Source organism: Toxorhynchites rutilus, chromosome 1, assembly GCF_029784135.1.
Source record: "Toxorhynchites rutilus septentrionalis strain SRP chromosome 1, ASM2978413v1, whole genome shotgun sequence".
In the NCBI taxonomy this organism is placed as follows: Eukaryota; Metazoa; Arthropoda; class Insecta; order Diptera; family Culicidae; genus Toxorhynchites; species Toxorhynchites rutilus.
Genome location: NC_073744.1, coordinates 151,909,481 through 151,923,335, shown reverse-complemented (window position 1 = coordinate 151,923,335; position 13,855 = coordinate 151,909,481). Strand labels below are relative to the sequence as shown.

At 35.5% G+C, this 13,855-nt stretch overlaps 1 protein-coding gene and 1 pseudogene across 3 annotated transcripts in view; one reads left to right on the top strand and one right to left on the bottom strand.

Moving 5' to 3' along the window:
- Positions 1 to 13,855, top strand: part of LOC129767941 (proton channel OtopLc) — a 71,803-nt gene that overhangs the window by 46,127 nt on the left and 11,821 nt on the right. For all 3 annotated transcript variants that reach the window (XM_055769256.1, XM_055769271.1, XM_055769262.1), the window contains exons 4-7: positions 7,571 to 7,676; positions 13,143 to 13,334; positions 13,396 to 13,556; positions 13,653 to 13,818. In XM_055769256.1, the coding sequence (XP_055625231.1) occupies positions 7,571 to 7,676; positions 13,143 to 13,334; positions 13,396 to 13,556; positions 13,653 to 13,818 (625 nt within the window). The remainder of the gene's footprint in view (positions 1 to 7,570; positions 7,677 to 13,142; positions 13,335 to 13,395; positions 13,557 to 13,652; positions 13,819 to 13,855) is intronic.
- LOC129763703 (U4 spliceosomal RNA) lies at positions 4,173 to 4,413 on the bottom strand (annotated as a pseudogene).

Here is a 13,855-nt window from a genome sequence, read left to right as displayed (position 1 = left end):
GCCACCGAGCTCGAAATGTGCCTCATCGCTGAAGAAAATTTGATGCGAAAATTCAGCATTTTGCTGCTGTTGTTCGTTCACCCAATCGACGTATGCCCGACGCATTCCATGGTCACCACGCTCTAATTTTTGTACCAGTTGGACTTTATATGGATGTAGGTGTAGGCAGCAACAGCAGCAGTATTTTCGGCCGAACGCACATTACGATGATGCACAGGTTTCACAATATCCGCTACGGATCCAGTTTGTTCGAATTTACGCACTACATTAGCGATTGTGTGCTCTGTAGGCCGTCCATGACGACCAAAATCCGTCCGTAATGCTCGAAAAACATTTGCCGGATTTTCATCATTTTTATAGTATAATTTAACAAAATTAACACGTTGTGCGATGCTAAAACGATTCATATTGTAAAGTGGCAGACATTCAACTTTGACGCGATATGACGCTTTGGTTGACAGCTATGTCAAACGATTGTCAGCGCAGGGCTGTATACTTTCGGAAGCCCGAAATGGAAAACCCTGTATGTCATATTGTTATTATTGTCATTTTCCATACTTTATTAGGCTATATTAGAAAAATGACTCTTTGGAATTTTACTTGAGTTTGATTTTCGGCATATGGTTTCTTGGCTGGCTCGGAGGAAGTCCAATCGTGGAGTTCAATTTTCGTAATAATCATTTTTCATGCTATCAAAAAACGGAAAGAACGAAACAAGACCAAATGGCACATTGCTCGCCTCAGGTGATTTCCAAGTCGATGTTGCGTGCACATTCGTGGTAGACACTAATGAAATTAGTACTCACTTACTTGTACTCAAGGCAATGAATACTGTTGAAAAATGCCATATCCAGTATACATCACTATCAGCAAATAGACGGAAAAAATCATCTTGCCCATGGAAAATTACTTTCGTCTGAGACGTGGAATTTAACTAAAAAAAAAAAAAATAATTCGTTTGCTTTCGTTATCCATTAGTTTTTTTTTTCAAAGAGTGTCAAAACAAATGGATTGCAATTTTAAGATAAAAAATGTAAACCAGCAAAATACCAAAAAATACTAAATTGGATAATTCTATGAATAGATCAGACGTCGACATGTTTAGTCTTGTAAACTTAAATCCACGAACGAATCCATAACACAAATTTTTTTATTGTTTTTTTTGCATGTCTTTTTCGTTTTTTGAATATAAAAGAGGAATTTGGATTCTTCCCCTTAAAGTCAGAAAAAACCTTTCTCACATGAAAAAAATAAATTTATCCGAATTTTCTCAGGAAGTGATAGAAGATCAAATTTGATGAAAAAAATCCTCCTACACATATGTCAGAAATTCAGCAATGACAGAGTTATTGAACGTTTTTTTGTTTCGGACTTTGTTTCCTCAAACTGGCTCTACATTACAAAATACGCTACATAATACGATTCTGTTGCTTTCATTTGAAAGATGAGAAAATTTAGTACAGAATATAGTAGCGGAACATCTAAATTAGTGGATTTTAATAACATTTAGAAAATGAAAAACTTAAAAGTTAATAATTTTTAATGCGTTATTATTAATTTCATCCTAAAAATGTATATTAAACTAGATTTTTTCTATCAATTAAATTGAAGCCCTACAGTTTGTTCTCTGACACCCAAATTCTATTTTTCTTAATTTGGCTGTAATATCGATATAAACAATTCTTGGTGAAAATTCAAGCTAAATCTTCAAAAATCACGATTTTTACCGCACTGTACATGTAACATCCGCTTAAATTACACCTTAACGTAGAAAGGTTAAATTTCTTCTTGGAATAAGTCATATTCGAAACACAATAAAAATATTTTTTTCCAAAATGTATATAATCGAGTCCAAAATTATATATAATCGAATCACATATAATCGAGTCCGGCTTGTATCATGAAACATTTTAAAAAATCAAACGGTGAAAAAGAGGCAAAAAAGAGTACGCTCAATCCGCGATGCACTATGAAAAAAATACTAATATAAAAAACACTTTCAAACACGTCATAAAGCAGTATTGGGTATCAATACTTTACAAAATTCCTAAAAATTGTACCACAAATGCTCTAAAATACAGGAAAAAAAAATCACATGACAAAAACACGTACATTCAAATGAAAATTATGTTTGAATGGATCTAAAATTTAGAGAAAAAATCCAAAATTTCGAAACACGTTCCAAACAAAATATATATATATTTCGATGTTTTTTTATGATTTGTCGCGGTACACCATAATAGATGCACTTTGAGTATTTTTTTTCCAAGCCTATTGATAATGGCACAAAAAGGTTTGGGATGCTTTTTACGAATACACGAATGCAGTAAAACAATTGATTTTTGGAAAATAATAAAAAATTGTTAGAAAATAAAAAAATTGAAATAAAAAATATATATCAAAAACTAAAAAAATCACACGAATTGAAGAATACGTACGAACACATTTTAATATAAATAAGCCCAGTACAGGGTCTCAAAATTCTAAAAAAAATTATAGGTGATTGTGTCCAATACACGACCGCATTGTTGACGTAGTACACCGCTGTTAATTTATCCAAGTCGCTTGTTTATAACCTCGGATATTATTTTAGAATGCTGCGAACTTTTAGAAATTATCAGTCGACGATAATTAATTGATGATTTATTATTGCCCTCGCAGAACAATACACAAGCTAGCTGAATTTCGCAATTTGTTTCATGCCAATGCATTGAAAATTCACCACAAACGCTATTACGATGGCCTTTTTCGCAACCGACATACACTCGGCTACAGGCGATTATATACTTATATAAGTTCATTCGCTCATTTCTCCACACCTAATTATAAATCACTCTTGTATCTGCTTGGAATAATCATGGCAAACAGAATGCAGCAAGCAATCGTGAGATTGCACTATGAATCATTTTTCACTTTCCGACCATCTTCATTCAGGACTGAGAGTGAACATAACAAAACAAAGAGTGGAAAACAATATTCAATGCATGAATACTCCTTTGGAAAAATCGTACGAAACAAAATTAAGAGTAAGATAAAATTGACTCATTCTGCGTTTATGTATGATTTTATTTTCCCTTGTACTCTTTACCTTGTCAGCATGCAACAAATGAATCTACCTTCCCGATCACCAATAACTTGCGCTAATATGGTCTTTTGTGTTGGCTTAGATCGTTTCATACTAGAAACAAAAAAATGTCATTGCAATAGTGCACAGGAAACAACTCGATTTCAACTATCTGCCAATATTTTACTTCCGCGATCGAGGCTTCAATGATTGCTATTTGAATGAAAAACGAATGATTTTACAGAGACACTCACTGGCTCAAGCAAAAGTTTCCAATTTGATTCTCTCACCATCTAACGTCATCCCGAGAGACAAATGAGGGAATGCAAATTTCTCTGAGAATAGATGAGCGGAATCGAGACAGTATTTTTCCGTTCAACTCGAGAATGAACTTTGCGAAGATGATAGGTGAATGTTTTCTGTCTCAAATAAAGTGAGGCATAAACGGAGGATAGAAGGGTGAGTTTTATCTGTGAATGAGCGTTGTTGAATGAGTTTCAATGCGATTTTGCCCATACCTGCTTGTTGTATCAGGACCATTATTCGACATCTCATAACTACATCAATGGCACCGCATGGAAATAATAACAAAGGCAATGCTTGCAAGTATCAAATATCATGCTATATGTTATTTAGTATTGCCACAGTGTCTCAGTAAATCAATCAATCAGAGTTTAATTGCTTCATCATGAAAAAGATTAGCGCAAAAACCATCCTTGTTCAAGGCAGTTTTGCAACTAGCGCGTGAAACCACATACCGCATAACATTCCAGCGTGACATTCACGATGGTCTTGCTTGATATTCCCCGAATAATTATTTGGCGTACAACCTTAATGGCAGTTTTATCATAGCGTCAGTCCAATGAATTAATGTGATGTTAAAGACCCCAATGAAGTCCTTATGACGACAGAAAACAAGCGATGTTAACTGCTTCGAATAAAGAATAAGACTAAATATTTGCCACAGCAGAGATCCATTATGAATACCCTAGCGAAAATATTCCCCTTCCGCTCACTCCGCTCCTTTTTTTTTATCCCATTCATTTATTTATTAGGCTCATTAGCAGTTTAGCTGTAACAGAGCCGGGTTTTTAATCGTGTACATATGCATATGTTTATGTTTCTATAAATTGTAAATTACACAGTAGTTAGTAGTAGCCATTTAGGCGTTAAGTTTTCTGTTCCATTACATTATGGTAAATTACACAGTAGTAGCCATTTCGACGTAAGGGTATTCTTTCTGTTCTTCCATTGTTCAGCAGACCGGACAGCGGAGACAGTTTTTCAACTAGCAATAATCGCACCTCGGATGTATCTCATTGGTTACGATATCGCCACTGCGCAAAGCTAGCGGAGACAGTTGATATCGATCATTGTTGGGTTATTTATAGAACAGCAGCCCGATGTTTCTTGCAGAGCAGAGCAGTTGTATGGATGAATCGATCTAATTTCGACCGTGGATCGATCTCCATCGCTGATGATGTTTGCGTGGACGTAGTTATTCTACAACAACACAAAGATGGTCAATTGAGGGTCCTGAGTTTGAACTCACTACCGATCGCTTAGTAAGCGAACGCGTAACCAAGTGGCTACGAAGACCCCCTACTCCGCTCCTTGTATATATTTGTTATCACGGCTGCATAATTGGCACCACCAAACAATCGTCCATCATAGCATCGAGAAATTAGGCGATTGTTGCGTCGCGACAGGGCCAATGCACACGGGAGCAGATACAAATGGGGTTCAGGGTAGCAAAGATGTGCTATTTGTACGTACGAGTTATGAAGCACGCACATAAACACACAAAGCCATATATTGAATATATACACACTTCCCCGTTTTCCGTTCTTCTCAACCGAAGTCCTTTCTGTTAATATTGCAGGCCTCGATTAGCTTAGCTGTCATGCTTGGTGGAAAGAGTTTTGCTAATGTCATGCGAAACTAAATCACAAAGAAAATTCTACAACAATTATTTTCTTGCTGAGTCGAAGATAGCATAGCTTGATGATTCCCCACACAATTGTGTTGTTTAGAAACTTAATCAGTCATTCCATGCCAAATCGATATAGTGTTTCTCAGATATTCGTGAAAATGTGTAAATTTGTTCTTTATCGCAAAATATTAAACCCGTATCTTTTTTTAATTTTTTCATTAGGGTGCTTATTTCCATTTTAGAGTGGTTCGAAAAATTCATTTTTTCGCCTTTTTTTTTTTCCAAATATGACATTTTTCGAAAATTCATAAGAATCATAACTACCGGGCCGATTTAGATGATCGACATATCAAATTAAAGACAATTGCTATTACACTTGTAAATAAATCGGATTTTGTTTTCGTAATTATCGATTGTATTTGTTTTTTGTTGTGTTCATGGCTTTGGACTAGAGGGCGCCACATTTTTATTATTATAGTTTTTTTTTGACAGCTGAGGTTTTTTTTATAAAACATATCCAAAATTCAGAGATGGGATTTGTTTCGTTTTTTGAGTTATGATTTTTCAAAGTCAACCGATGGTTCGAAAAATAATTTTTTGCCCCTTTCCTCCCAAAAATGACTGTTTTCAAAAAACCATACCTTTTGAACGATCGATACATAAGATTGAATCCAATGAGTGGTGGCTCAATGCCCCAAACAACAAAGTTATTTCGAATATGAATCAATCGTTGGAATCAAATAATTCGCCTAACATTCTAGGAATGTTACTCCTAGAATAAGTGAACAGTCGTCCAAACTTATGATTTGTCGAAGATATCAGGTCGAATAAACTTAATTTCACGGGAAATTCCTTAACCCTTTGAGTGCGGAGCAAATTTTGTGGGCATATGTCAAAAATGCGGATTAGTTTGAGTATATTCTAATCTAACATCCAATGATCGTAGATAACTGATTAGGTCACAAAAGTTTGTTTGCTGGACAAAGCGCGTGAAGTCCTATTTTACAAATGTTCCCGAAAGACGAAATCCTACGTTAAAAGATGCCAATTCGAAAATACTAACATAAAACAAGACGAGCGCTCCCCGCACTCCTCCGTATTCAAACGGTTAAATACGATACGCGCAAAATTACATCCGAATGGAAACCGAGAGAGTCTTTTCTGTATTGTTTGTTATCTTAAACATTTCACAGTTTCATGTATATCAAGGTGGCTCGGATAGCTTCATATGTTATAAGAATAGGGTAGTCATGAAATATCAAAAGGTTCTTAGTAAAATTATCAAAATTGAACCCTTATTTGCATGATTTTTTTTCTATATTGAATGGTTTTATTTAGCTTGCCCTGTAATTTGTATATTTGTAGGTTTGTAGGTTTGTAACATGTTTGTCTGTAGCGCTTTACCACATTAATATAAATTTGACCCCCTTCCTGTTGACCGATTGATCTGGAATTTAGAACATACCTTTATCTTCTCAGTCATTATAGAACTGCGTATTTCATGATTTTGAAAATCCAAGATGGCGGCTGCTACAAAATGGCGAATTACATACTTTCTCTAAACCCCATCAATATGAGGAAAGAAAATAGAAAATTAAAAAAAAGTAAAAAAAAAACTTTTTAAGTTAACCGGTTTTATTGTGATAAAACATAATAATATTACAGATAAGGTACTAAAAACTAGAAAATAATTAGGCAAGTGCCAGTTAGCAGTTAGCAGACTAAAAGAAAATCGTGGGGCATGTTGGATTTACGTTATCCATAGTTAATAGTTAATCATATTCCCCACGATTTTATTTTAGTCTCATCGATGTCCTAGATTAAAGGAAGGGGTGTGATAACTACTAACCGCTATTTGCCTAATTATTTTCTAGTTTTTAGTACCTTATCTGTATTGTTATTATGTTTTATCACAGTAAATCCGTTGAACTTAAAAAGTTTTTTTTTCCTTTTTTTTATTGGCGAAATAAATCAAAGTCCAGACAACTAAAAGTGATCTTGTTCTTTTAAATAATTTTGGAAATTTCCACCACTATGCAAAACAGAGTTAAGCACGAGCTCGATTTACCACTGTTCATTGCTGTTAATTTCGATGATATTATTAGAAATCTTCAAACTAAAGGGAAGATGCATTTTTGACAAGTGAACTGCAAGGTGTTCGTAAAAGTGAAATACAGGAGGTTAAATTTCTTAGAACAGTGGGAAAACTTCACGATACTGCGATGGAATAGATTTAAAAAATGACGGGCTAGTCTAGGAGAATCACAACGGTATGAATGAATTGTATTTCGATGTAGCATTAGTAATAAAAAACTGTTGTTCAGATTGATGAAAACATTTAGTTTTGTGAGTGGTCAATGATTAAAGCAGTTTTTTTTTGGTTTTAGTCACTCAACAAAATTCTGAAAAATGGCTTATCGTTTGTTTATTTTAGACTTTCGTGTCCCGTTTCTATTCCTGAAAAATTGGTCGACCTGATTATATTAAATTTATAAGTTCGATGAAAGTCGACGACACGTAGAATACACCAACATTCGAATATAATTGACTGATTTTTCCGTCATCCGTTCCAGGGTTTTTACTTGTATCTCTACATCGGGAGCATGGTATTTCTGCTATTCATGTATACAACTCTGCTCTGGGGGAGACCCAAAACTCCCAATATATCGCCAGCGAAAAGTAAGTATACATTGATTGATAACAGTATTCATTAAGGATATTAGCAGCTGCTACCGGAGTTGGGATTTGAAAAAGAAATATAAGGTCGGGGGTTTTTATGTATAATTTGTTGCCATTTTAAAGTTAGCTTCATAATGCCTCTCTCTTTGAAATCATGGTCCTCATTCGCGGAAAGCTCTAGTGATCGAATTTCACAATCTTCTCATGATCCCATTTTTTATAACTCACGAAGTTTTACAATGCGAGAAAAAGGTGGTAATCGTTTGGTGCCAGGTGCGAACTATATGGTGGATGCATTGAAAAATCCAAACTACAGACTACGGAGTCACTATCGACGTGTGTGGCCTTACGTTGTCCTGATGGAACTCAACAATGGCCAGTTCTGGTCGTTTTTGGTCATTCGTTAGGTTCAAACGGTCGAACTATTATTGACAATAGAGAACTGAATTCATTCTTTTGCCATACGGAAGCCACTCGTGATATTCCTTTCATGTTTCACCAAACACACAGAATAACCTTCCTGGCTGTTAGTCCTGGCCACCGTTTGAGGTGCTTCAAATTGCTTTGACCTTTGCTGTTCGCACAATATTGTCATGTGTGACCCATTTCTCATCCCCAGTCATCATCCGTATGAGAGATGGGTCGATTTCATTTCGTTTGGCTGAGGCTTCGCAGATGGGTATTGAATTCATTTTGTTTTTTTTGGGTGTTAATTGGTGTGGCACCTAAACATAGAGCTTCTTATTGAATCCAGCTTTGTGAAAATGGTTCAAAACTTTTTGCAGGGCGATCTTTAGCCGTTGGGCAATGCTACGACTACCAACATGCCAGTCAACTTCTATTATTTCTGTGATTTTATGGACATTTTCTACTGAGAAAATAATGGATTTTTTTTCTCCAGTCTAATATATTAGGGGCTATCCGCGTACACGATATCTCAAGTTCTGCTGAACCGACTCATGTCGAATTTATATGGATACAATCTGCAGGCATCTCTCTATCGCATGAACCTCTAAAATATGATATTTTTTAAATTTTACTATTTAAAAAAAAAATCGGGCAGTGGAGGCGATATGGCGTAGTGGTAACATCCATGCCTCTCACGCTAAAGGTCATGAGTTCAATTCTCACTCCCGACATTCTTCCAAAACACGGAAGTAAAAGTGACGAACCAGCCAAATGAGTTGAAAATCACTATAATACTGATAAAAAAAAATCGTGAAATGAAAGAAAAAAAGTTTTAAACCGCATTTTGTTTTTCAAACGGCCGCCATTTTGTCAAAAAAGATGTTTTTGGCTTGTCCGAGGTTCATGCGATAGCGGCATCTTCACTGATTCAGAATCTGTTCGATTTTGTTTGTTTCAGATAACCAGAAGGGCTGGAATCGTGTACGCCATGGCACAACTTTTTTTAACCCTCCCATTTCATCAGCTCTTATCTATTCTAGTTATGAATATTTTTTCTGCGTTCAATTTTAGTTCTATTGTTAAAAAATAGATAAACAAATAATAATATAATGTATAGTAAAAATATTCCTCGTTTATTTTTTACGGAGCTCGGAAAAACATCCGAAATTCGTGTCTCTACACTAGAATACCTCCTTAAAGCTTCCTGAGGTGTTGGCAGAAGCAACAGAAATCTTTGCAGTGGAGTGTATATTGTGTCATAATATGGGCTTCATCAGTGCCGAAATTTTCGAGTGTTTGGAGGTGCACACGAACTAACAGAATGATTTTGTATGCATAGATTAGGGTAAATGATCTTGGTTGGGGTGTTTTTACGCAACTAGTAAAACTCTAGTTGCTAATACTACCATAAGGCGTTGAAATTATTAAATTTTTTATGTTTTTGAACGATTTTCCTCAAAGAGGAATTATGATCATGGTTTGACCACCGCTGATTATGGTGTGTCCAAAAATTGATCATGGTTTGTCCGGCTTTAGAAATCACCATTTTTGAATGAAAACATTTGAATTCTCAAGTAGATGTTGCATTTATCATTGCTTGAGTTTACTGTCATCATATTGATCCATTCATAATTTAGGCTTTCTTCAGAATATTGCCTTTTCTGAGGAATTTTAAAAATGTTACCCTCAACACACTCAACACAGATAAACTTTATTTCTGCTATGCGCGAAGGACACAATAAACAAACTGCAGCGCGCCAAGCGGTTGCTATAGAAATCATGTGGACAAAACAACATTATTGAATTGGACAGCTCATGATCAGAATTGAGTTCATTAAAATGCGTTGTTTTAATTGTTTAGCTATGTAAATCTGATACAAATGGTGTGCAAGAATGATGTTTACAATATTTGTAAGTATTATAATCTAGAAATGGTCTAAATACGTGCCAAATAATCATCTGTTGGTTGATTCAAAGTTAGCTCAAGTGAGGGGCGCATTGACACCAATAGAATGTGGATCTTATAATCCTTTAAAACATGTGAATCCGTAAAAATATATTGTAAATCATGAAGAAGACAATATTATTTATATGTTTTGAAATATTAGAATACTCAATTTGACACAGGTGCGCTGAACTAGAGCATTCAAAACAGTGGACAAACCATGATCACATTTTCGACTGGACAAACCAAAATCATTTATCTTACTTTTTCATTAATAAAAAAATAATTTCAATAAAAGAAAAGAAAATATAGTTGGGAAGCATGCACTGATATATAGATATATCTACACTTGACAAGAATTGAGCAGTAAAGAGTCGAAATTTTTAAGCGATTTCGGAACGCTGTAGCTTCGATATAGATGACATGAAGATAAAAAATACAGCATTTTCCAGCTACAAATTTCTAGTTTAGAGATATCGTACGTATATATTTTTAGTTTTATGTGTGTATGCGTTGTAGACGATGCAAGAAAAAATAAAGCACTTTTGGTTTGTTTTCATAGTTTCTATAGATCTTAAAAATAAATTCCCAATAACAATTCAATCAATCTGACTATTTCGCTTCCATTGGATTCATAGAAAGTTTTAATAGAACTATTTACTACAAAGTTATTCTTTATCGGATGAAAAAATATCTTTCAATTATCATTTAAGAATATTTCTTTGAAACTTACTGTCTGATTGAAACCAGTTTTTGAGAAAATAATTAACTTTCCATGAAGGTGTAAATAAATGTTTATACTGGTGAGAAAACTTTCTCATAAATTGAATAAAGTATTGAAACATTTTTGATAACTTTTTAGAATATTGTTATATACAGATTGTTCGGTAGCGGATCCGGAATATTTCAGGAGGTGATAGAGGATCATATTCGATGAAAAAAAAATTTCACGTCAAATCTCAACTACAAAAGGATTATTGAACTTTCTTTGAGAGTAATGTTTTGCACGATTCACTTGCCTCCATTTGAAAGATGAGAAAATTTTACATAAAATGCTGTTGTGAAAAAGTGAGGTGTCATGAAAGGAATTATCGAGTGGTTAGAGAGCTTTAATTTGCTCGATAGAAACAATCCAGTTTATTTTGCATTTTTGAAAAAAATATAAAAACCCTTAACAATACAAAATTTTAATTTTCTTCTTTACTTCTCCTGTGTAAAATTATCACTGTAGAACGGTACCGACTACAATTAATAAGTTTGAAGGAAAAACGACCGATGATGGCGAATAGATACGACAAGAAGATTTTACAGCATGGGAACGCCAGACCACATGCCCATGGATCTGTGAAGAATTACCTAAAAAGCCGTTCACCCGTCTCATAGCTGCGTTAGATTACTATTTGTTCCAGTCCATCACGTCGGCCCTTTTAGCCAATTCGCTCCGATCTTATGAAGAAACCACAAAATGATTTGATAACTGAATCGCTTCAAAACAACCAGACTTTCATCAGCGTAGGATCTGTGTATTGCTTGAAATATGGGTCAAGGTTCCGAAGCTTTTGATGAAGCATACTTCATAGAGTAGCAGTATGTTCTATAAAGTACACAAAGTACACCCCAAAAAATCTGAATCGAAAAATCGAAGATTGAATTTTCGCGTTTTTTTGTTATGGTAGTTTGAGTAATATTTTGCCTATCAGAGTATTCCTCAGTATGTTTGTTAAACATATACACTCTGTCCAACTTCTATAAGACCTGGTGATGATCTTGCTGCTTTGTGTCATTGTAAACGAACAATGCTTCAATCTATATTCTAGTGTGTAGGTATTGGTGATTACCATACACTGCATGATTTTCATATGTGTGTGTGTACAAGCGCTGAGCGTAAACGAATGTTTTCGTATTTTTCAACTGTTAAGTTTCAATAAGACCAGTTACATTTTCCGTTGTTTTAGTTGTTTTGATCAATAAATCTGGAAAATGTTGAAGGGAAAAGTGCTCACGGAGAGAGAAGAAAGACAAATCGATGCATTTTACCAAGAAAATGATGATATCAGAGAAATTGCTCGTCGGATACGGTAAGAAGGAGAGAGCTCCACGTAAATCGAAGCTCTCTGATCGGGATAAGCGGGAAATGTATAGAACAGCTTCGAATACCTCAAAATCGCTTATGCAAATAAAGCAATATTTCAATTTGAATATTACTCGGGTGACAATTCGTCAGGTTTTGGTAAAAAATGCTCACATAAAGAGGGTTTAAAAGGTTAAAGCTCCTCATCTTACACCATCTCACATCGGAAGACGTCTGAGTTTTGCCAAAGCTCACATGAACCGACAGTGGGACATGCTATATTGTGACAAAGAATTCTTCCAAAAGAATACATTACCATAACGAAAAGTACTTCAATGTATATGTTATCTTCATTGACGAAAAAATATTCAATTTGGATGGTCCTGATGGTTTCAACGGATACTGGCGTGATTTACGGAAAAAGAAATAGTATTTTTCAACCAGAAATTTTGATGGAAGGATATCGTCACAAAAAAATCACATTTCAGCAAAACAATGCTACTATTCATACCAGCGAGAAAACTAAGCAATGGATTAAAAACCAAAAACTTATTTTTTGGACTGGCTGGCTCCCTCTCCAGACCTGAATCCTGTTAAAAATCTTAGGGGGATCCTGAGACACTGAGGGAAAACGATACATCACGATTGAAGAGCTCAAGGTCGCAATTTCGGAAACATGGAAGAATATCGAGAAATCCGTTCAGCAGAATTTGTATTCCAACACGAATTTTCAAGGTTATTAGTCGAAATGGCAAAGGTTGCCAATTGATATGTAAATCAGCCTATAGTTTTGAATTTTTCATTAATAATACTTATGAATTTTGAAATGATTTTATAGAAACTGGACAGCTGAAATTTTCATATTTAAGCACAATAAATAAACAAACAACTCTTTTGATGTAAAATATACTTTATTCTAAGCACTCAACAATGTATGAATGTATCTTGTTGAAATTCTTACTGTTTGTGTTGTAACGAAATAGAATCAGGGTGGTGTTATAGAAGTTGGACAGAGTGTATTAATCACAGTTTTTTCGTCCAGAACCGACAACTAAAAAAATTATCCATCGGGCCAGCACCACCAGCTCGTCGGACAGTGGCGAACGCTCGGACAGCGAGGGTGAAACGGGTAGTTCCGAGCCCAAGATTATGACCAGGCGGATGTCGCTCTCGTCCGCGGCCGGCTCCAGGATACAACACTTCGGAAGTTTCTACCTGCGGATGGGTGCAGTTGGTATGAGGATTACTTCAATTTATCGGTATATTTCGGTGTTTCATTGCGTCTTGTTTCACAGCGTTCGGAATCGGCAGCATGATTTACTCGGGACTAGAGTTCGGTCAATACTTCGAGCTAGAGCGGGACACCAACTGCCACAATGTGCTGCTGGCGTTGACTCCGGCCACCCGAATGGCGTTCATTTTCATTCAGATGTATTTCATATTTCTCAACAATGAGGTAAGAGTTTGGGAATGAGCGCTCATTTTTTCTTGAGGTGATCGCATATGAAAGCAAACATCGAACTGATTAATGACTCCCACGGTTTATTTTTAGCAAATCAAAGTCTACCGCCACAAGATCTTGGCTCGATTTGGTCTAATGCATATGATTGGAACCAATCTGTCGGTGTGGTTTTCGGTGCTGATTCAGGAGACGAAGCATGAGATTTTAACGTTTTACAATCCGGAGAATAGAACTCTGCGCATATCGCATCGATTAGGTAGGATGGTTTTCAATTGTGCGCGTGAAGAAGTAAT